The sequence below is a fragment of the Simochromis diagramma genome, unplaced genomic scaffold (assembly GCF_900408965.1).
Source record: "Simochromis diagramma unplaced genomic scaffold, fSimDia1.1 OVJJ01000361.1, whole genome shotgun sequence".
NCBI lineage: Eukaryota > Metazoa > Chordata > Actinopteri > Cichliformes > Cichlidae > Simochromis > Simochromis diagramma.
In genome coordinates, this window is record NW_024386860.1 from 14035496 (window position 1) to 14060511 (window position 25016).

General features: G+C 38.9%; 1 protein-coding gene across 2 annotated transcripts in view; it reads left to right on the forward strand.

The window, feature by feature from the left end:
* The window catches only part of agmo (alkylglycerol monooxygenase), a 49156-nt gene that overhangs the window by 23174 nt on the left and 966 nt on the right, over positions 1 to 25016 (forward strand). The window contains exons 6-12 of one of the 2 annotated variants that reach the window (XM_040030690.1): positions 1357 to 1423; positions 1629 to 1694; positions 3530 to 3609; positions 4012 to 4146; positions 6222 to 6338; positions 9527 to 9609; positions 10754 to 10859. In XM_040030690.1, coding sequence (XP_039886624.1) covers positions 1357 to 1423; positions 1629 to 1694; positions 3530 to 3609; positions 4012 to 4146; positions 6222 to 6338; positions 9527 to 9609; positions 10754 to 10859 — 654 coding nt within the window. The remainder of the gene's footprint in view (positions 1 to 1356; positions 1424 to 1628; positions 1695 to 3529; positions 3610 to 4011; positions 4147 to 6221; positions 6339 to 9526; positions 9610 to 10753; positions 10860 to 25016) is intronic. The other variant, XM_040030691.1, reaches the window with a different exon arrangement.

Sequence of the window (25016 nt, forward strand, 5' to 3'; positions counted from 1 at the left end):
TGGTCAAGACGGCACAAAAGATCATCGGCTGCCCTCTCCCCTCCCTGATGGACATTTATTCCTCCCGCTGCCTCAGCAGAGCAGCAAACATTATCAAGGACAGCTCCCACCCTGGCTTCAACATGTTCAGCCTGCTTCCCTCAGGGAAGCGCTACAGGTGCATCAACACAAAAACCCACAGACTCAAAAACAGTTTCTTCCCCAAAGCGATAACCACCCTGAACTCACACATGCACAGATAACACAGCCCCCCCACTTCCCACTTCCTCTATGGACCACCACTGTGCAATACCAATTCTATGTGCAATAACTCAACTGTATATACATAACACTATTTATTACATATTACTTACGTCTTGTATATTGTACATTTTATTTATATATATATATATATATATATATATATATATATATATATATAAATAAAATATAATATATGTTTTTCCCTATGTTAATACTGTCCATATGTACATAGCGCTGCAGAACATTACTACCCCCCCCCCCCCCCCCCCAGCATGTTTACACTGAGTAGGAGATGCTCTGTATCTCATTGTACAACTGTATAGTGACAATAAAGGCATTCTATTCTATTCTATATTTCCATTGGTCAGAGAAATGGTTTTGTTAATGCAACTCTTGCCAATTGAAACACTAGGGCAACAGTTTTATTCAAATTCAAATAAAGTTTCATCATTCCACTATTTAATGTTGTTTGTTTCTTAAGCATCCACAGTTTTCAAGAAAATTCATTGTGATCATTGACAGTTTTCTTTGTGGTAGCTACATGAATACTTCTGTGCTGCCACCATCAGACCAGTTATACCAGTTGCCTTCACTTACAGTACTGTAGCATTCCTGCTCTCCAGAAGATGAAACTTCGTGAGTTTACCCACTGCAGCAAAAGGGTTTTCTGTCCACTTCATTCCAAGCAGAATTGTTATTGCATGTAAAGTAATATATATTTGGTACTATTGCTCTGTTTTGGGACCCCCTGCGCCCTTCAACATACACACAGGTGTTAATGACTGCGGACATTACATTGAGATGTCTGAATGGGACCAGATGGAAGAAGAGTGATTATTCTAGTGTTTCGACAAACAGGCAGTTGGACTAGTGGCAATAACAGCAACAACTGTTTCATTCTGGTTTCTCTGGGAGATGGAAAATAATAAGTTAGGGTTACTGTCTGAATTTTGTCTTTACTGGAGCATAAACGAAGCAAAAAGGACAAAAAGAAATTAAACACTTCAATGCTGTCACTGGGAAACCAAGTAAAGACGGTTTATTTGTATTTTAATTTGTATAAGGAAAATGAAACTTTATTACTTTAAAGTTGATTTTATATCTTTCTTCCAGTTAATCAGAGACCTTGGACCTCTGGAGTGGATCTTGAACACTCCAAAACACCACAGAGTTCATCATGGTAAGAGGACGGTAATTTTATCCAACCTTACGCTGTTTACATCAAACATTGCATAAGGACTGAAAGATTGAATGAGTAGACATGTTGGAGATGTTTTATGGATCAGAGTTAATTCTGAAAATGTTTATATATGATATATATATATATCATATATTTAAAAATCTGAATAAGTAATACAGCAACCTCACGAATGTAAACTCAACAGGGCGGAACCTTTATTGCATTGACAAGAACTATGGTGGTATTCTGATTATTTGGGACAGATTATTTGGTAAGTCATTTGTATTTGCTTCTTATTGTTTTTCTTTTGGATGCAAGTGAATGTACTTTATTTATGACAGTGTAACTTTTAGTCTGTGATGGCATTTGTAGAGTGTGACAGCTGGATCACCACTGAGTTGTATCAACATTTGTATCTGTTCTAAAATAATAAAATTCCTACAATAGGATTAATTCTTAATGCCACCAGTGCTGCCCCCCACATCTGTTTTGTGCAAAAGGCAAATGGTTCTTCTTGCACTGACTATACCATTTATAGCTGCTGTTGACATGCATTATTTTTAGCCACACAGATCTCAAATACACAAAACTGCATAGTAACCCTTGCACGGGAAACTGTATTTCTATAGATTTTTTCTAAAATTTGAAATCGGAACTTTCCCTTCAAAGATTCAAAGCATTCAGGTGAAATACTTTAATTATGATCAAATTTCTGTATGATGGACTTTCTGTACCATGAAAGTCTTCCAGGTGTTGTTAGTTTCTCCTGTCTGTGATGATCTTGATTACTTAAGTTCAGAACAACTGAAATTCTTTGGTTTATGAAGATATTTTACCTCTCATCTGATTTTCTTTAGTTTCAAAAACTATTGGAGACCCCTATTGAGGTTGTCCCTTTGGAGGTGGTCCTGAGAGTGATCGTGAGTCTACATGAGTGAGGCTGTGAACCCAGGCATGGGTCATTATGCTCACAGGAGTAAAGATGTGGAGTCTGAGACATTGCCATGCCACACGGCCATAAAAGTTAAGGTCATCTGGTTCAAGGTTTGAGTGGGGGTTGAAATGCCTGCAAAGGGATGTCAAGACTGTGACTTATAGGTGGGGAATATTTGGTGTCGTATGCTTCAATTTGGTGATGATGGCTCACAGTTGAAATAGATGGCCTCCTCTCAAATTGTTGTCATTGTCCAAAATATGAATATTCAGAGGCACTCCTTTGAGGATACAAAGTGTATCCGTACGTCTGCGGCTGACAGTCCACTATGAATGAAATACCTGGGACTCCATCAGTTTTTAGAACCAAAGAAACCTCACAGATGAGAAGTGAAACCTCTTCATGAACTTGAAAAGAAATCCTGTTCCTTTCAACTCAAATGCTTAAGACTACCGTGGCCTACATAACTGAGAACATGCAGACATACCTGTGATGCTTGGGCTTGAAAAATTAAGGTATCACCCAATACTACAGTGATGAAAATAAAACAGTTTGCCACAAATGTCTGTGCAGGGTATCTGTTTAAATCATGAGAAACACACTTCTCTGTAGTTGATGGTGGTTTTATAGATGTTGAATAGATGTTCCTGGTGTTTTTATAGTACCTTATTGTTTTTAGGGTATATGTTCAAAGAAAAGTCAGTTTATGCAAAGGATACTGACTCAAAGGAGCGTTTCTACATTCCCTTAGTAGCATTTTCACTGTTAAACTGGAGGCCGAATTAACCTTTGTTAACCATTGTCTGTCACTAACCCTCTCAGAGTTTTAGCATCTTTTAGTTCATTTTCGTTTTACACTTCAGTTTTATTGTCTTGGTCAAGTGAACAACAGATAAAATCAATGAAAAGCTGGTGAACGTGGAGCATTTAGCAGCTGGGTGGAGGGACAAATAGCTTAAAGATGAAGAAAATGCTAATAACAAGAGAAACATGTGATTCATTTCATGTTTGTCTTTCTGGTGACACGTTTTCTTTGTTGGATATTTAAACATCTTAAACTTTTAAACCTTAATGTATTACCTCAGGTTTTAAGAATAAATAACAGGAATAGAAGTTTGAGTCATTTATTCACATCATTTTGTTTTGCACACCGCTATTCATACCATCCCCAGGTACCTTTGCTCAAGAAGCCGACCAAGTCGTGTACGGCCTGGTTTTCCCCATCAAAAGATTTGAAATCCTCTATGTGCAGGTTAGTCTCATCTTTCATCATTGATGTGGCTACCACAAGTTGGCGATTGGTCAAGCAGCTCACCTCCATCTGGGTATAAACACCTTTGGTAGATGAGGTGTGAGCTCATGTTTCCCTCACTGGCCGAGTGGCCATTTTGTAACCATAACATTATGACTCTACTCTAAACAAACTGCCCAGTTGAGGTGAAAGAGGCCAATAAAATGTAATGCCAGGTGGATGTTATGATTATTTTTGCTGCCATCACTGTTGGCAGAGCACTGCATGAGCAATGTTCTGCCCAAAGAAAATAGAAACATTCATTCTAGGATTATTGCTGTTCCTTTGTTAGCATTCATCAGTTAAATGTAGTGTTTGATTATGTATTAATGTCTAATTTGGTTGTATTTTTTTCCCTTTTAGTTGCATTACTACATGTATTTGTGGAAGAAATCCAAAACCTACAAAACTATCAGCAACAAACTGTCAACTTTCCTCAACGGTCCAAGTTGGAAACCTGGTAAACGTCGGCTGGGTGACCACAATGACAATCCAAAGGTTTGCATCATTTCTAAGGACAAAATGCCCTCATGCTTCATTACCCATCATTTTGACAGACACAACACACAGGCCTAAATGACTCGGAGCATTCCTTATTGAAGGACTCGTATATTCTGCCAGTTTTACAAGAAACTGCCACATCAAATAAAAGCTGCAAAGCCTTTGTAGAGGCGACACAATAAGTTTAGTTTCACTGTCTTTAAACACAGTCTGCGTGAATAAAACCACTTGCAGTTTAGCGTAAATGTGCATGTGTGTGCGTGACTTTGTGTGTATGCAGAAAGAAATACAGGCTCCAGCTGAATGCCCCGGTGGTTAGCTTTGAAATAACGCTGATGGTGTCGCATATTTAGTTCCCTCATGCTTCAGACTGCAAAAAAAAAAAAGTCCCCTTTGACTTTACGATTAAATTGGCTCTTTAAACCCAGCAGGGTAATTCTAAACATGGTCAGAGCTGGAACTTAACTGAAATATCTTGAAAGGCTTTATGTAGGCGGCTACTTCTTGATATCTGCTGGTGAAGGAAAGAGGAAAAAGAGGGGAGTGAAAGAGGAAAAAGGGTTCAACGTGTTTCAACTCTGAGAATAAGCAGAGCAGCAGACTGGAATATCTACAGGGTTGGGGATGGGATTTTGAGGGGGAACCCACATGTGATGGTTTGGTTCCTCAAAATCCTGGGAAACCCCCTGAATGAGAAACAGGCATTGCTGATTGGCCAGTTATTTTTCATTCCCATAAAGTCCTCAGGGCTTAATTACTTATTGTCTTGGACAGAAGGGAAAAACAGGTCAAATGACTCAGGGAATTCTTACAGAAGGACTCAGATATTCCTCAGTGTTTAAGGGAAACCGCTGCACCCAATAAATCCTGGATGACTTTGTAAATGGAAAACAACAAGCTAATTTTCACCAGTTCTGAAATTCCACTAGTAGGATACTAAAGTAAGAAAATGTCTTTTTGAAGAAAGGCACATTGGGTGGGTTTACAAGTTTGTTTGTTTTTTTTAAATTAAAGTTTAGCATCTTTTCCTCATCTTTATCATACCCTTTTGTTTTTTTTTCACCACCAGCATGCAGTGTTTATACTCAGAGTTAGCCACTGGGTGCAATTGCATTCTACAAATGGCATTTTCTTTGTTTCTGTTATTACTGGTAGAGAATAATTTTGCCATGCATGACTCAGATGATTTGCTGGAAATGATTCATGCACATATCTGAACATGCTGCAAAATGGTGACATGCATTTAGAGAAGAAAGTTTGGTGGTTGCAGACGGTTTCCTTTAATCCAGTCTGTTAACCTAATATGAGACGACTGGACCGCTTAGCTCATTATTTGTTCAACAGAACAGTGAAAAGAGTCTGTTGTTGTTTATGTTCTGTTGCATGTCATAGTACCCTTAAAGTCGTCTTTTTCTTTCTCCAATGGGAGCTATGTGTATCATTTTAAGGCAAACTAGCGTGAGGTGTAGCAAATAATAAAACCTATATTGACCTAACACCCTACATCTAATGTTATTAAAAATTAGCATAGCATTGCTGTCAGTACCTGTGTGTCAAATGTTAAGGAACATGCCTCAAATGCCCAAGCATGCAGTTGTACAGGGGTAGGTTGCTTGGGCATGGGTGACTATAACTTTGTTTGTGTAAACATAACATCTGAGAAAATTAATTTATTGATTATCAATCTGAAATTTTTAGACTATTGTGATAATGCCACAATCATAAATAAAGCAGACATGTGTTGTTGTTGTGTGTGTGGACGAAGAAGCCTGTGAATAGTCTTGGTGCATGTTCTATCATCATTTGAACTATTTTAACTATTCACAGGCTTCTGTGAATGTGGGGTAATGTGTCACTGGTTAATGGCTTCAGTTGTTTTTTGAGTCAGAAATAATAGCATACATGATGTTTTTAGAAGATTTTTTTTGTACTAGTTTTGAATTCAAATGACAGCATGACATTAAAACTGTTACCATCAGGGTAAAATTAGTATTTAAGCCTTGTTGGCTGTGAGAAACTGTTCAAAAATATCAGGGTTCGGGGAATTAAACATGTTTATTTTCCATTCACAGGTTACCGGAAAGGAAGTGCCTCATAATCCCAGCTGGTCACTGCCTGTACAAATTTATGCAGTCATACATTTCCTTTTGGTGCTGAAGACTTACCATGATTTGTTTGAAAACAAGATGGTATGTATTTGTCACATTGGACAAAGTGATTGCTATAAAACTTTATTTGGAGGGTGACACTTCAGCTCCCTTCATAGAGTTCTTTAAATTCCCTTTTTTTTAGTTGGATTTGTCAGATATATAGGATTAAATCTGGGGTAGCTTAGTCTAGACTAACTATTGATATGTTTAGGCTACTGTAATCCCTCAAAGTATGACAAGGTGGTCCAGAGTTCCCAATTTAAGACTGAGTTTACGTGTTTGTTTTCCAACACTGATTCATCCAGTTATCCAGTTTGTTGTGGCTGGTCCATAATGGAGCAGAGTCCTCTACTTAGCCAGCAGAAAAAGACTAGCTGTGTCTAACATCATGACAGAATGACGGATCAGCATTCCCCTTTAAAGCAACCTTGTCTATTATTTTCCACCCAACAAGCCAAAAGACCCCCTTCCTCCTCCTTCAGGAAAAAAAAGAAAGAAAAGAACCTCCCCAGCAGTTATCTTTGGAAGGATTTTTCCCCCAGGCACAGTTTTGGTTAGCCAGAAAGAGCTGTCACACCCAACCTCTTCAAACTCTAAATAAAATGCCCTGTCTTCTTCCCCCCCCGATCGCTACCTCCATGGGGCTCTGTTAGTTGTGGTCACCTCTCACACACACCTCCTCTCCAGCATCGAGGGATCCCCTCCCTTTTGGCGAACGAAACACCAGCTGGTGGTCCAGCAGTGAACACAAACGCCTTAATTGTGTCGAGTCAACCATTTCCCAAACCAAATAGCCTTCAGGATGCAGCAATCAGACTTGGAGGGAAAATAACAAAGTGAGCTCCTTGGCCCAACAATAAATCATGTCACTCTTATGTATTTATACCCACATGTTCGCTAGCTGCTTATTTAGCTTGACAATTGAAGACACGCTGCCGGACAATTTATGTGCTTTGTGTTAATTCGAAGCCATGAAAACATGGCTATTTCAAACAAGTGAAGCTACTCTTCAATTACATCATCATCAGGCCAGTGTGTATGCTTTACATGTACGTATTTTAAACAGTTATTATTAGAGGCAGTGAGGGAAATTGACCATCAGAACTTTTTCTCATTTAAAGTATGTTTGGGCATTTCTACCCAGCAGACCAAAAGTGAAACACACACACACACACACACACATGCACAAACACAGGTTTTGCTTTCACTCTTTTGAAGTTTTTGCAAATTACCAAAAGTACAAAAATATTCACTATTTGAGCAAAAGTACTGAGCTTCACTGGTAATCTCTGAATTAAGGTGTTCTCAATAGCATTGCCACAGGTGTATGAAATAAAGCAATAAGTGCACTGTGACTTTACAAGCAATGTTCTAAAGAGCTCACTGAATTAGTTTGCTAATATAATAGGATTCACTGATGCAACAAGTCAATTTTTGAGATTTCTACTCTGCTAGATATTCCACGATCAGATGGTGGTATTGTGAAGTATTTCAGAACAGCTGCAACGCAGATTGTAAAGTTGAAGAGTGCATATAAGAGTGCATGTGCATGTAATAGTTACCAATGCTCTCAATAACTGACTTAATAACTCCAGACCCCCCCCCCCCCCCCCCCCCCCCAATTTGAATCTAATACAGTAAGAGTGCAATCAGTTCTACAAAATATAAAATGCTGAGACTACTTTATTCAGATGTGTGGTCACTTTGGATGATGTCGTTTGTAGAGCTGTCCTTGTTACTTTACATTAACAGGTGTGTTATTTTGTTATCCCATTTAATGGTTTGCTGGAAACACACTCTCCTTAAAATAGTTCAGTATAACAGGAATCATGTTTACCTACCTGATACCTGATTCATTATTACATGTTACTGGCACTGTTTTTTTTTGGCTTGCTTGTTTTTTCCTGTTTGATCAGTCTTCCTCAATAATGGCCTGGGTAATTAGTTAATTTGCTCATCTCAAGAGACAACATAACACAATCAGTCCTTACAGTGCTGCCACCAGATGTTAACTGTCATTTCCGACCTCTGCTGATATTGCTACAAGTTGTCAGTTGATCACTTGAAAAATGACCATGACAAAGTGTTTCTTTAAAAACTCTTGGAAATGAAATGTGAGTTGATGACACTTAGGGCTTTATGGAGGAATTTCTCTCTAGTGTAGTGTCTCAGCTGCATGCCCCCTGGATGATAGAAAGACAAACAACAACAAGAAAAAAAGATTAGGTTACTAAATACATCTGGTCTGCTGAGCCTCTGGGGTTATCAGACACAGAAAAGTTCACATAACCTTTGATATCAAAACAATTCTCCTCTCATTATACGCTTACCAAAAATAATGGTATCCATAGCCCTTGAACTCCATTGCAGTGATTAATCTGCCTTAATAAACTATGAATGAAGGTCACCCTAGACTGTCAGTCCTTCACAGATGGACTGAGCTCAAATTATTTCCTTGTCTGATTCATGGAAAGCATTATTGTATCTGTGTTCCTGTAAGAGTCTCCTGGTAATATTGTGCTTATGGCAGCTTATGGGTTATGACTTGGATAAACGTATAGAAATACAGTTTTATTGCATCCTGTTGATGGGTTGATTTTTGTGCTGGCAAGCGCGAGCCCTCTGGGTATTTACAGCATGGGAGCAGTCAGTGAGATTTGGCTGTTAGACTCTGTATTGAGTGTCAGAGAAATATAAACCAAAGCTGACAGCCCACAGCATCCTCAGGAGACAATGGCTTTCCAACGGCTGCCCTTAGCCAAGGCCATAGGTTAGAGAACACAGATTAGAGCGTACGTTACTCTTTGTGTTTATGCAAGTCTGTTTGTGTGTATGTTCCAAATAGCTTGGAAAGGTCAGTGAGAATCTGCATTGGATTTCTCCTCCAAAGTTGGTTGTTTTGGCTCCATTTAGGGGATTCAAACTACAGTCTCTTCAACTGTGGTCAAGTCCCCTGTCAAGACCCATCTGGGATGATTAGAGCGTCTATGTAAACTAGGCATGTCAGTGTAAAGTAAGAGGCAGCATATCGTGTGTGCCAGTACACTTATTCCGAAGGTCAGACATGTTTTGGTTGGCATTACAGCTCTGCGGTTTATGACTGCTCTCCCAGTAAGGTCTCCTGTGATCGTAACTTGACTGGCCATGATATTGATTTAAGGGTTTGAATCTAATGTATTTTTTCCTGACCGCATTTCTCATGGTATGCAAATGTATCTCAATCCTAGATACTGTCCCAGTTAACTATTCTGGGTATGACTGGCTACGTTCTGCTCACTCTCACGTCTCTGGGGTTCCTCATCGACCAGAGGTACAGTACAGATATTTCGTTATGGATTAATTTTCAAAGAGACTTTTAGAGGATTTAAAAATTAGACTAATCAGTTAAAAATGTCTCGGGGGGGGGGGGGGTTAGAGAAAAGCAAGACTGAGAACTATTCTGGCTTTGGTAGAGGTTCTCAAGCTTTGAGTGGCAATCATCCAAAGACTGAATTTGAAGGAATACAAAATGTGGAGTGTTAAAATTAGCTTTGAAGTAAAAATGCCAAGTTGATTGTACTTATCTGTTTAGATTTCTTCAGTTGTTCTTTATTCTCCTCTGAGCTGCTAATTCCTAATAATGTATTTGCATCTTAAACTCAATGATTCTGAAAATGGCTTGCTTTTAGACAGTCCAACCTCTTTTGGGGTCCAAGAACGAATCAAAGAAAAACTCTCAAAGAATCTCTGGGAGCCATAGGTCTTTGCCAGCCCAGAGTTAAAGGTCTGAACATTAGTATTAATATTACTGTGGGGTGGTCAGTAGTATGTACCCATGTTTTCAGTAACTAAACTATGAACCTTGCATTGAATCATTTCATTTCTCTTCATTGTTACCAAATAAAACTCTGCATACTTAGCTTGTGAAATTCACTAAAAGAAACAGGATAAAGACACACTCCTACTATACATGCTTTGTTGTGAGTGAATATAAGATTAAATTCAGTCGACGCAAGTACCACAACACTGGAGCTGACTTCAAAGTGGGGCGACCGTGGCTCATGGGTTGGGAAGCGCATCTGTAACCGGAAGGTCGCCTGTCCTGGTCGTTGTGTCCTTGGGCAAGACACTTTACCCTACCGCCTACTGGTGTTGGCCAGAGGGGCCGATGGCGCGATATGGCAGCCTCGCTTCTGTCAGTCTGCCCCAGGGCAGCTGTGGCTACAACTGTAGCTTGCCTCCACCAGTGTGTGAATGCGAGAGTGAATGAATAGTGGCATTGTAAAGCGCTATATAAATCCAATCCATTATTATTATTATTATTATTATTATTATTATAATTATTATATATCTCAAATCAAATCTCTCCTCATCAACTCTATTTGTTCAGCACAGGAAGTTGATATTAGCTCACATTAAAATATAATTATTCCATCTAAGTGATGCGTTGTTGCTTAATGTGTCCTTATATTCAGGCCATCATCGGCTGTCTTGGAGCTATTTCGCTGTGTCGTCATGATGACATTGCTGAGGTACAACTACATGAAGCCCCTTGCACCTTCACTGGCAGTGCCTACAGAGGTAAGTGCAACTGTAATGTGTGGAGTGCAGTTTAAAATAGGCAGCAGGACTTGAGATTTTCTTTTCATTCTACTTAAATAATAAGCAAATATGTGTGCCGTATATGGAAGATGGAATTGGTGTTCATATCTGGAAAGTGAAGCCAGTGCAAAAGTACCTTAAACCTGCATTTTTAAAAATAGATGGGCTGATATTTTATATTAAAAATAATAAATATATAAATAATAAATAGGTGCGCAGGGAAGAAAAAAGCCCTTACACTTAAACACATCTGTGAGCTCTGTCTTGAGAATTATTTAATCCATGTTGCTAGTTGCAAGTCTTGTCTTATGCAGCATGATAATGCAATTTAGCAATTCTAAGTACCTATTATTGCTGGTGTACAGCAGGTGACTTGGAATGTAGGACACACATATTAACAAGCATACAGTTCATGGAAAAACTCTGTTCGTTTGCTTTTTTGGCACTTTTTTTATGATTATTAGACATAACTTGTCTAGGACTGCCACGACAGACACTATAGGCAAAAGTATCGGGCCACATCTCTTAATCTCTGAATTCAGGGGATTTCATAGCACCTAGCTATGAAGTTTGCCTTTGCAAACATTTGTGAGAGAATAGGTTATTTTACGGAGCTCACTGAATTTGAGTGTGGTATTTTTTTAACAGATGCCACCATTGCAACAAGTCAGTTTGTGAAAAGTCTTTAGATATTCCATGATCAACTCTATGTGGTGCCAGGAAATTGCAGCTCAGCTTTAAAGGGGCAACCAACCTAAAGTTACAGAGTAGGCTCGCCGTGTGCTGAGGCAGACTGTGCATTAGTCGCTAATGCTTTGCTGAGTCGGTCACTGCAGCGCTCATAACTTCCTCTGGTCTTAACATCAACACAAACTGTATGCTGAGGGCTTCGTATTGTTTCCACAAACAAACGGCAAACTGGAACCAACTGAGCCTCAGAAAGAAACATTTAATAGTCATCGTACTGCGGCTTCAACACGCTTTATAACTGGCTACTGCTAATGACACATACTTTTCTGTTGCTGTGGCAACCCCATCAGACCTGCTAAATTGGACTGAGTCAGTTGCACAGATGCAGTTATGTGACAATTCATAAGACAGGTGAACTATGGAGGATTTATATATTTAATTAGCAGTTTATCTGCTCATTCCTGCTGCTTCTCGCTGTTTTCCAAAGTAACACATTGCTTTATTACTAGCTGCTTTGTTAAAATGTGCTACTGTGCACCCTGATCTTTAGAGTCACTGCAGTTTCTGCTAAATTTATGATTACAAATACGTATTGCATATTTAAAAGGCTGTTCATTTGCTGGTTTAGCAACATCTTTCTTTAGCATTTTCTTTTAGCAGAATTGATTATTAGTGAATAATGGTCTGTCTTTATGCATTCCTTTGATGGTGTTAATACATCCTGGTAATGATGTTTGCTCTTAGTTGATATGCAAGTTGTAACTGGTTCACATTGCACTAAACAATTTAGTTTAATTTTATCCACTGATTTTGTGATATCATCACTATCTTGAGTTGTTGTGCAACAATAATGGCGGCACCGTTGAATTAACAGCCACCTGTCTAGCTGCCATTTCCCTGTCTCAAAATGAGGTATTCGTCCAGATTACTTACAAAGGTGTTGTCCCTTTCACGAGTTAAACAATCTTTGATGGCGTGTCTACATGCACTGGTCCCAGAGGCCATGTTTACCCATTTTTAAGTTTGTAGTTTGGCCAAGTCTTGGAAATAACATTAATTAGCCACAGTGAAGTTGTTTTTTCAGCTGCAGATATTGGCGGTTACCAGTTAAAACAAAGAATGAATTCTGATGTATTAATCGAGTGCCCGGATCAGCAAAATGCGATGGCCTTATTGCTAAAAGAAAAAAAAAGTAGCACTAAAACATGATGGTAAAATGGATGTTTAAAAGCAGCGCTGTTGACAGAGAAAAATTTAAATTTGGCTAAAATCTTACCTTGAGTTCTCTTTTCGTGTGTGTGTGTATGTGTGTGTGTGTGTGTGTGTGTGTGTGTGTGTGTGTGTGTGTGTGTGTGTGTGCGTGTGTGTGTGTGTGTGCGTGTGTGTGTGTGAGCTTTTCATCACACGGCATGATGTTGTTCATCCGCAGTCTGATTTTGCTCATTCATCAGGAAATTGTAGCTGTTTGTACTACTATGTTTCTTTTGGCTCAGCAGCCGAGGTTCAAAGATCATGGAAACAGCAGTTGACAAAACAAACTAACCTCAGGTTAGTAGCTGTTCTGGAGCTTCCAGTCATATCGCGTGACCTTTTTATTTAGGTTTTTTTAAATACCCCATACCCCATGGAACTTATACCTTCCAGCAGTCATTTTGATATTCACATTCTCAATGTGGTGACCTTCCGAATAATTTCCAAAAACGATTTCATATAATTTTTCAAAGTACCATAATTACATGTGGTGGAAATCCTTTATTCATTTGACTTGATATAGTGTTTGGCCGCATGTGTAATTCCCTCCATCAAAGCATAGTTCAGCTTGAAAACGAGAACCAGTTTTTGTCCAAAATACATTATATGCAACATTGAAACTGTCTAAACACAAAGTCCAACCAACAACACCTAATTAGTCTGTTATTAGGGTGTAGAATAAAGACTGGGTATACAGTGAATCATTGCATGAGCATGTTTTTCTAAGGCTACTTACTAATTGCTTTCTCTGGTGGTAGTATGTTTTCTATCTCTGTGCATGTTGAAACTAGTTTTATTTAGCATCACAGTCTGATTATATACTTGGAGCCTAATTCCAGCTTGTTAACTATGGAAAATACTGAAAAAAATATGTCTTAAGATGACAGTGGTATGATTTTCACAGTACAGCACTTAGAAATCCTTACTTTATGAAATCATTGAGGAAAAATATGTGAAGCTCTGGTATTAAATGCGCATATGCCTCATGTATCGTGTTTCTTCGGTTTGTGTGTGTCTAGCCTGTTTGCCTGTAATTGTGTGTGTTGTGTGGTCTGTGTTGTGTGTGTGAAATGTGTGAGCTGGGTGCTAAGTCCAGCTTCGCAGCCCTGTGATCTATGAGTCCAGATGCGTCGCCCAATTGACCATAAAATTGGCGTGCCTTTCTGGCTCTGGCAGCTCAACTGTAAGGCGGCTGACCTCTCATTACTTGCCCTCCCTTGCAGCTTTTTTTTTTTTTTTTTTTTTGTCCTCCCGCTTTCTGCCTCCGCTCACCGCTTGCCGTCTCAGCTAGTGTGAATGAGAGCAACACTTCTGGAACCAATTAACGTCGTCTGCTGCTAACTAGCGCTGGCTGATGAGATTTGCACGTGAGATTTGCAATCGCTGCTTTTATGTCCTCTGACTGCACATCTGTGGCGCTCAGGTGTTCAAATGACAACCCGAGGCTCTCCAACCTTTTCTTTTTCTCACCATAAAATGAAATAAAACTGAATGAATAATAATTCATCTAAAATGAAGCGCGTAACCAATCACCTCGAGAGCAACGAAACGGGGTGATTTATGCTGCACATGCTGCACGGCTGTGTCACTTTGACAGGGCTGTAAGTTTTATGCAGCCGTTTCCTTAAGCAAATCATTAGGCCTCATTTCAAGTCATAGTACATCAGTTTGAGCTGAATGAATGTCTTGCTTGCAGGTGGGGCTCATTGAAAATCCTCACAATTTACTTGAAATGGTTCCTGACATGTTTGTGCCCTTTGTTCAGAACTACAGCAAAGGGGAATATGGTTGAACCACCCCCAGACTTTAAGGTACTCAAGTGATATATGGATCTGACGCGTGAGGCGAACGGCGGGCTCTTTGTTACAGAGGGAGGGCTTGTTTTGAAGTCGAGCCAATCAATTAACAGTCACTCGAAATGTAAAAGGGGTAAATTCACATTTAATTGTCTTCAGACTCACTGTACATTTGAGAGAGGGGGAGGGGGAAGTACAACAAAAAAAACTAGGTCGGTTTGTGGTCCTTCAAAACCAGTGGTGTGATATACTGCACCCTTAAAACTCACAGTGGTATTTATAGTGGCTCTGGAGATTTCCCTTGTAAAGCTGCAGGCTTGACCTGTAAACCAGGGCTGCCTCTTGCTCCCAGCCGCCCACTCGCCCGCCCAAACCCACGTCTGTGCGGCTCACATGACGGCCTCACTGCTTCAGAGGAGACTAAGCTGGTAACCAGGGCTGATGGAAGCTTTAGCTCTCTGTGCATGTAATATTTATTTGTATTTGTGTGTGCTGTTAGCTTTAATTTGCTTTAATTTATGTCATTTAAATAAAATTTTAATTACATATACATACCACAAAATATTGCAGCTTATAAATATAATCTGTGTCTTTCTGGTGCACAAACTATAGAAGAATAGAAGTTTAAATTACAGTCAATATTTAAGCACTTTATTGTGCGCAACATACTGAGTTTAAGAAATCATTTATACATTAATGTCAGCTTGGATAGCTTATCAGATTTACATGCACGATAGACAATTTTAAAACATCTAAATAAACAAAGCCTGTTGTGCTGTGGCTGCACAGTTTAATCATTTAGGTTTGAAATGAGTGACATTTATTTAAGAAGGCTATGAATAACTGTACACTGGTCACAGCGCACTTCTGGGTTTTCTGGTCACACCAACACAACCGTTGCTAACCAGCACTACAAACCAGATTTTGCTTCCTATTATTTCCCATTCTCCACACTGAAACATAAGCTAAAGAGTCTCTGTTTTGATGCAGTGGGCAAGTTTGGGCGTGCATGGGGGTGTGCGAGTTGAAGAGGTCAAAATGAGACTTTCTCAGGGTGAAATAAAAATAGCCGCAGTGCAGGGGTGCACAAGGAGACGGGTCAAGTTAAAATGTTGTTTTTCTTTTTTAAGCTTTTGTTTGGGCGGACCTCCTTACACCTCGTAAAGGCAGCAAACCGTGGCATTTGGAGAATATGTAATTTATGCTTAAAAATTGATTTAAATAAACATTTCTTTAAATCAGTAATTTGATCATCTAAATAACTAAACATTTAATCGATTTAACCACAACATTGTGCAGTTGAGGATGTCATCACCTAAAAGCTATATTTTTGCCTATGTTTGACCTCAAACATTTTGTTTTATTCTTTTACCCTTTGCGTCACCTATATTTCTGTGTTTGCAGTGTGGCTGGGTGGGTGGGGCATTTGCACTGTGATGTAACACATGGTTTTATGCTGCGTGGGCCTCTGGTTTTGCCTGAAGGCACAAGAAAACAGGCCACAGAGCAGATCGTAGACACTCTGTATCCCAGAGTAATTATGCAACTATTCTCTCAAAGACCACTAACAGCAATTCAAGAGGAGAGCTCATAAAAATTCACCTGCCAGGCTCAAACCAGTTTTTTGGTTTTAGTAAGAAATAAAAAAACAACAACTTTGTTTACAATTTGTTTTTTTCCCCCCTCCATTATTCTTGATAGCTGCAGATGGATGTAAAATTTTAAAAAGGCATCCAACTAAAATAATTTAAAAAAGCCAGAGATGCTTTTTTTATGGTCTGCTTTTCTTTTCATTTACAGTGACTGAATGGTTTCCTTGTAATAAAAGAATTTAAGTAGTTTATTAGCTCATGCGGGTTTGACTCTTGAAGGAAAAATAAATCTGTGTAATGCCTTTGATTCCAAAACGTATACATGTAAAAAATGTTTTAAACCCTTTAGGATTTTCACTCTCCGTTCTCCTGCTGATACCACTTGCCAATCTCTCAGATCCCTTTTCTGTCAGACTAAACGGGAAGATGAGGTGCTCCACAGCTAAATGAAGAGGTCACAACAATATTATTAAGTTCATGTCAAACACAAAGGCTTCGCCTCAACACACATTCGCTTTATCTTCAACAAATCACCATACTTGTCTTTAAAAATTACAGCTCACACCCCGGCTTTCCCACCATCCCAGCCATGAGTGAGCAGATAAGGCAGTCGGCGGTGAGAGGTCGCTGTGTTGTTTCCACTGGACAAAACTCAGGTGCGAGGGGTTAGCGGTCTCTTCTTTTGAAGCAGGAATGTGTGGTGGCAAGAGGCAGTGCTGAGGTTAACAGGCTTGTTTGGGCCTGTGGAAACTCGGCGAGCATGACATCATCTGAGAGCTCGCAGGAATGGAAAAGGAAAGGAAATCTCCTCCCAGAGAGAAAATGGAGGGATTTGAAAGAGAAATGCTGGGTAGGACTGTTCCGTTGGAGTAAACAGCGGGGTGGTCGAGCATACACAGTGTGAAATATTATCACTCAATGTGCAGGGGATCGTGCCCGTCAAAGAGTAACCACTTGGTTTATGTTGTCAAACCACTTGCCAGGTAAAGTTATGGAAATCTAACAGAAAGTGGACCTTTGGGAGATTTCTAGGAATATTTAGTTTGGCTTTTGCGGTATCAGGTTTTCTGGTCTACAGTGGCTTTCTTTTAAATTTGTATTCCTATTTGTGCTTTAATTCATGGGTCATTCAGTTTGTGATATAGCTTCCGAGCCAGCGTGTGAACCTGATTGAACCTGACAAAAGCTCTTCTGATGTGTGCACGTGGTTTCTCCCTATTCTAAAAGGCACCGAAAGCTGATTTCAGAGAACTTGAATGCCGGTTTCCAAAGAAGTCTGCTCGCAAATTCAAAACATTACAAATTATAAAAGGTTTAAAGTTCAGAATAAATTAAAGTTTTATACTGTAAAATGTTTCGATAGTGCTGAATGAAGGCTTAGCATATTAATTTAGCTATCTTTATCGCAGTGCAAGCTTTCATCACTCAGGACTCAGTTTATTAATCTCTCTTTCGAGGCTACGTTCATTGGATTACTGGCTAACAATCACACGTCTGATTTTGTAGTAAAATTCTTTGTGGTGTATTTTTTTCCTTAGTAGTTCAAGCTACAGCTTTTTGCCTGAAGTGAGCTGGAAAATGTCTCCTTCTGCCAGGATTTGTGAGCAGTGGGGGGGTTTCAAGTTTGGAAAGTCTTCAAATCTGAGGCTGTAAAAGTTTGAGTGGCTGCTATCAGAGAAGTGACCACAATAAGCACATTCTCTGCTGTCCGGTCACAAAACAAACTGCATGAACTAAGGCTCAATCAATATTTTCTACCCTGACAATTAAAAAGGTGTTTTAAAAAACAAAAAGGTCTGTTTGCCAACAGCATTTTTCTTCTTGGAACTTCATGTGGAACTTTCAGACTTTGTTTCAGTCCTTATCTACCACTTAAGCCAAAATCTCCAATCCACATTTTAACACCTGCCACATGTTTCTCATGCTGGGGTCCAAACATTCAAGCGTGCACCTGCGCTTTTACAATCATATAATTGACATGGACCTGGTTTTGGCCACTCAAAATGTGACACATTGCACTACACAGGCATGCTGACTGTGTGCAGCAGCTTGTTGATAATGTGGTTCATAGTAACCACAACCAACCAAAATCTTGTTCCTTTCAATGAGCCAGACTTTAATGATGAAGATGATGATAATAATAATAATAATAATAATAATAATAATATATTTTTTGTGACGGTCTTTCAACTTTTCTTTGGATACTAGCTGCTCTCTAACTCCAGTCAGCTCCTTGTACTCGATCATTTTCAGGGGATTTTTTTTTTTTAATTTTTCATTCAAACATAAAAAGGCACCTAACTCAAACAAATTTCAAATTTTATCTTAAGGCTGTTGCTACATCACATTTGCCAAAGATAACAGTTGGGCAGTCGTAAAATAGCATTTTTTTTCAACAGCGTGATGATTCCCAAAGAGCTATTTAGATGAAAACTTGGCGTGTCGTTATGTGATGTGCAGCGTGTCCTTTAAGAACATGAGGAAACTGGGCAAATGGAGGAGAAAGACAGTGACGTGTCTTAAAAAATGTACAGCACATAAACGGTATCAGAAAGTCATGTCCTTAAGAAATTCAGCAGTTGCTGTGTACAGAAAAGACCTAATACAGGACCTGAAGTCTGTCTACTGCTTTGCCAAGGTCTCAGCAGTAGCCATAACAAGGCCACTTATCATTCTTAGATAGTTTTTGTTGGACAAATCCTTCTCTATAAAGACGAAGGTCTTGAAGCTCTGAGACAGTGACTTATTTGGTGACCAAACTCACTAATACTTTCCTAAAATGATGGACTTCTTCCTCTGCAGAAGCTAAAGCTTCATTTTTGCTTATGAAAACCAAATTATCATCTTTGCACGGAGGTGTCTTACTGGCTCGTGCTAGATTTGTCTCCTTCTTTCATATTGCTGCCAAATTCCTTAATGTTATCTGTGCTGCTGATTTACGTGTTCTTTTGAAGAGGTCTGATTTTTGTTTCAGATTGCCATAGTTAAATAAACTTAAACTGGGCTGTAGATATTTGTAGAGAAGTTTTGCTGCTGTACCAGTGGTTTGGCTCAGGCCTGTAGAGATGCACTTGGCACCAAACTCCACAGTAGGAATGTACAACAGAGACTGTTTTAATTTTTATAAATGTCAGTGGGTGGATTATAGAAATCGGGGTAAAGATACACGTCTTAGAGGCCCTTGGAGGCTCATTCATGTGTACTTCTTCTTAGAGGAATGTATTGAGCTAATCCACAGTGGACCCAAACATCTTCTCTCGGCTTCATAAAAATACAAACGGGGGCTTCATTTTGCAAGAGCATAACCTCCTGTCTGCTCCATACACTGTTTTTGCTTTCATTTCCTTTTCTGGAGTTTTGCCAAATAGCTCGCCTTCTGCTTTCCTGCTGGCTAGTGTGCTCTTTAGCAATTAACCAGCCAATCTGGCCACCCAGGGAACCACGGTTAATACTGAGGTGATGACTTCTTCTCTTATTGAGGCTGAAGCGGTGCCAGGCTGCTGGACTCTGAAGTGTGCTGAAGAGATATGAAAGCTGGTGTCCTCTGGGTTTTCTCGTATTGTCTCAATGAGGCATAGTGGTCTGGATGAGTTGTAGCTGACCTTACATGTGACCTTCGAAGAGACACATGGTAGATGACTGCAGCTCTCCAGATGTGTAAAGTAAAACTTCTAAACAACTGTATCACTCTAAACTAGCATATCATCAGGCCACTTTGTGTTTTGCTACACTTCGCCATGCAGCCACTACTGTTTCACATGTGTTTTGTCTGGCTGTGTTGTGTGTGCGTGGGAGCGTAACGGCGATATTTCTCATGGCAGCGCTACAGAGTAGGCACTACACTCATTCTCTGGTGGGACGTTAAACTGCTCGGCGTATCCTTCCTGAGTCTGCTCAAACAACCAGCACAGAGACTGCTCATAATGAACAGACAGGAAGTCGTGTGTGTGTGTGTGTGTGTGTGTGTGTGTGTGTGTGTGTGTGTCTCTCTCTCTCTCTCTGTACACATGTTTTGTGTACAATGTGCAGGTGTACTTGTGTGGGACTGTGCACAAAAAGCTACCTATGCTCATGTGTCCATACTTCTGTAGATGAAAATGATGATTAGTTCACTTCCAAGTGTAAATATCAAACTTCAACTATTATTTATGTACAGAGTAAACGCACTACTACAACTGTAAAATTATGTTAAAGCTGTAATGGAAAGTGTGTAAATATTAATAGAAAAAAGATTTGGTGTTAAAAGAAATGGATAATTTAAAAAAAATCAGATAACACAGATGACAAAATGCAAAAACACTGGAACTAAGTGGATGATCTGGAACAAGAGGATATGAAAGAGTAAACTGTGGGGGAGGCGGGGGGGTTATAAAGACGTCAATGTTTGGCATTTTAATTAGTTTTATTACTCGTATATTTGGTAAAGGTACATAGTAACTGTATACAAAACCTGTGGGCTAATTGAACCCATGTGAGAGCAACTTTGAACGTTTTTCCTAGTCCCAGAATAGTCCCACCAGAATTTTTAATGGTTAAAGGTCACTGTTAATTTGCAGCATTCCACACCATGTGATCAAGTGACTATTTCCCCTTGATAAAAGTTTATATAAGACAGGTTAAAATCTATAATATTGTGCGTGTGTATATTTTATATACATGTATTTAAAAATAAAATGCAGTACATAAATTTGCACAATTTATAAAATCTTTCTTGCCAAAACCCCCGAAACTTAATTTCTCCCATGTTTTTGTTTGAAGTAAAGAATGCAGAAATTCGTGTAACAATATTCAGACTCTTCAAGATGCTTTTCTGATCTTAGTGGGTGTTCATGTCAATCTGAAACTCATGTTAATAATTTTTAACACTGCATGAACCTCCAGTAATTAACACCTCACCAGTGAACTAATCAGACACCTGTGTCTGCATTTCTGTTTATTTACAAATGCTATCAAATGTGGCGTAGTTGCGTTAGAGCGCTGGTACGTGGCAAGCAGCACAGAGTTGCTATATAAACTTAAAATTAACCAAATTGTTATAACAAATCAAACAGAATGCAAACTGTAATTTCATTTCTCTCAAGTCTTTAGAAATGTGGCGTTTGGATTATTAACAAGAATTTTATATAGTTTATTTTCACCAGTTCAGCAATGTCCTGATGTAGCACGCTACACCCACACAGGCAGTTTCAAACAAAAAAGCTCCGAATAATTTTCCGATGCAGTTCAGTCCAGGTCTGGTGGACTGTAGGCAGCCATATGGAGAGGGAGCTCTGGAAACATCCCATTACAGGTCATATATCACACGTCTGACAGCAGCCATTCTGCCTTGTTTTCATTTCAATCACGAGTGCAGCTGCATTGGAGAACAGCAAGACTCCGCCATGTTAACCCACTGAAGGCTGGAAGGTTGTTACTGTTATTGTTAGAGGACACTAAGGCGCACCCTGGGGTGTCTAATGTCTCCTTCATGCTTAATATCCATCAGCGGCACCCAAAATGACCCAGCTCAATATGGTGTTGGATGAGTGTGGTTCTCAAGGCCAATACACGTGTGGGAACTGGTCACATTGAAGCGACATTTCACTGAGAGTAAAGCACTAAAATGTTATCCAGGCAGAGATAATTGTTTACTTACAGTAAAGTTGGTTAATCGTGATTAAATGTAGCTTGAAAGAGACACACAATAGGTGTTGCAAGTCTTTAGATGTCAACTAATCTATATGTTTATGCAGACTTGAAATTTATACAAAGGGCCGCCATGCTTCATCTCATCCCTATTTTAGTTTTGTAGTTTTTGAATTTTTAAGCTATTGCCAAAAACAAGTTCTAGCTTAGCCAAGTGAAGAAAACAGTTTTTCAATGAATGCAGTTACATTTCAGGGAGATGCATTTTTATTATTTATCTGATCTCATTGATAATTTAGGTAAACAAAAACATGACATGACAAATGTCTATTTTTGTAACACGGTGCAGTTTATACAAATCAGAAACTACAGCTGAGCATCCTTATTAAGAATATTTAAACATTACCACTATACTACATAACATATTCGACTATGATAGAGTATTACTAGACTATTTTTTTGGTATCTAATAAACTGGCATCTTGAAGTAACTGAGCTGCTTTTGAGCAAAACATGTGGTGTGCATCAATTTCTTAGTGGAGCTTGGAGCGTGACTACTTTCTAACCAGACTGGTATTGAAATGGAATAAGCAAAGGTAAACAAAGAAACAAGAAAAAACCTACAGAACCACATGTTAGTGGCTCCTTGAATCACTACCCTTAACTAAGTGCTTTCTGCCCCAAACTGAGTGAGTGTGAGTCGATCTGCTGAGATGTCTACTTTGGGAGTCAGTGGTGTCTGGCCGTAGTGCTTATTTGTAGATGATCAAACCTGCTTCCTTCCACTATGTAATCTGTCCCACATGGATTTCCTACAGACTCTATATACATGTAGCATAGTGGCTCAAACGGAGAGATGGGAACAAGGAAAAATTGGTGCCCTCAACATGCGGCTTTGATAGAAACCTCTGTCATGTTTCGGTCCTTAGTTTGAGTGAAATGTGATTTGCGAGGTTCTGCCAATTCTGCATACTGCTCTCGATCTCAATCCATCTTAGACAAACACAATGCAGCTTTACGGATTTGTAATCTTCCATCTGTTTTTCCTTCTGGGAGTTGTTGAAACTATTGAAATACCTCTACCCGATATTTTGCAGAGGCAGATCGCTGATTTAAAATTTGAGTTTCTACATGATTCTCAAGCCTTATCAAAAACACACTGAACCTAACTGAAAACATCTCACTTAGTGATAGTTTGTCTATAGCATGTTTTTGTCTTTTACTTAATAAATGTAGCAGTAAATTTATTTTTATTTTATTTTTTGCTGAAGTGTTGTTATCAGAAAGTGTTTTCTTACAACTTACCAAAATGTGTGTTGTGTTCCTGTTTTGCTAATCTTACCAGACAGCTGATCAGTGTTTGTATATCCGAGGTGCACTACGCTGATCAAAATGCTCACATTAAAAATAAGTATCTGCAGTTTCAAGGAGGTTTTCTTCTGACTTACATTCAGATATTTTTATCAGTTACTCAACTTTATGAAGATAGATATTATAATTAACAGTAACACTTCATTATTATTATTATTTTTGAGTCAGTGACCAATTATTTCTCTTAATTACGTTTTAATGAACTAAATAGAACTAATATTACCAGTGCATTATAAAAAGTTAGTTTTAGGTTCTTAAAAAAATTATAATACCCTTCTTTACAAATGTTCTCCAGAGTAAATCATTCAATTCAAAGTTGTTTGTATGAATGTATGTATGGTTTTATTTCAGTAGTACTACTCATAAATGTATCAGCAGCATTTTAATGATAGATGGCAAAGCTACAGGTATTTTTATCTACTTTATATACTGTTAGATGGTTTAATCGGTTTGTGTCAAAACACGTTTTGTAGAAAACCCTTGGTGGTGTAGCTGCCAATTAAATGTAGTGTGGAAAAAGTTTGATACCTTCCCTTCAAATCTATTTTCTTTTATACTGCTTCCCATAGGCACTTGTATAATATAGAATTTATATATATATATATATATGTATGTGTGTGTGTATATATATATATGTGTGTGTGTGTGTGTATGTATATATATATATATATATATATATATATACACACACACATATACTTTAAAAAAAAAAAAATCACAAGTACTGGTGTTCAGTGTTACAATCAACGTCATTTGCAAAATGAATGAGACTTTGGTTTGATTCTATCATCACATTCCAAGTCCCTTCTTTGCTTTTGTTTCATCCAGTGGTTCATTCAGCAGGGAGGCTGTTCTCAGAGCAGGTAGTGAGAGGTGGAAAAGCAGAGAGAGGTCTGTGCTGTACGTCCTCTCTCTGTCTCTGAGGAGAACAGCTGTCGTGTCCAGGAAGAAATTGGGCTTTTTTTTCCCTATTGGCCTTTTTTGCCTATGATGGACAACGGTCTGATTTTGGCTTGAGTTGTAATGTAGGATGCAGTTTATGAGCCAGAACCCAGTGAGGAGTGGAGGCAAGGGCTGTTTTGGGCAAAGCCCCCCTTCGTTCTCTCTGAATAGCAAGGTTCCCTATGGCTGTGACCCTTGTGACCCTGTTGTGAGAGCATCGGGGGAGAAGCCCTGCTTCTTAACCTCTAAGCCTACTTTCTGCATCATCCTGAGACTGGCTGCATCTGAGGTGTCTGTTTTCTTTCAGTTGCAGCATTGCTTTCACAGTTTAACATCATGTTGTAATAGAAATGTTTTTTTTTAATCTATTTTTTTTTTAACTCTTGTGACAGCACAACATTTTATAGGCTACACTTAAGTTTTGTAAATTAAAGAGCATGTATACATACAAAAGTGAGCAAATATACAGCTTACAGTACTTTCAGTGCTCAAATAGTTCTAAGTGGAGGAGACTTTTTTTGTAGCTCATAAACCAAATGAAGAAAACATTTACATAACATACAACATATTCTCTGTATATTGTCAAGCACCTATAAAATTGTATTACCACTATATTACAAATAAATTAGTTTTCATTCCAAGACCATCATGCCCTATAACTTGTATACATAAACTCAATCCATCCACTAGCGATAACCACATCTTGATCCCAGTCACGTAAAATGTTGCTGTTCTTTGAGGCACAATTGTTAATCAAATTTGCGAAAGTTATCAAATGTCTTACATGATATTAATCACAACAATGGAGTTGTTTTGCAACAAGCTTTGCAGTCTTGTGGCCTGAAAGTGCGACCATATCAATAATTCAC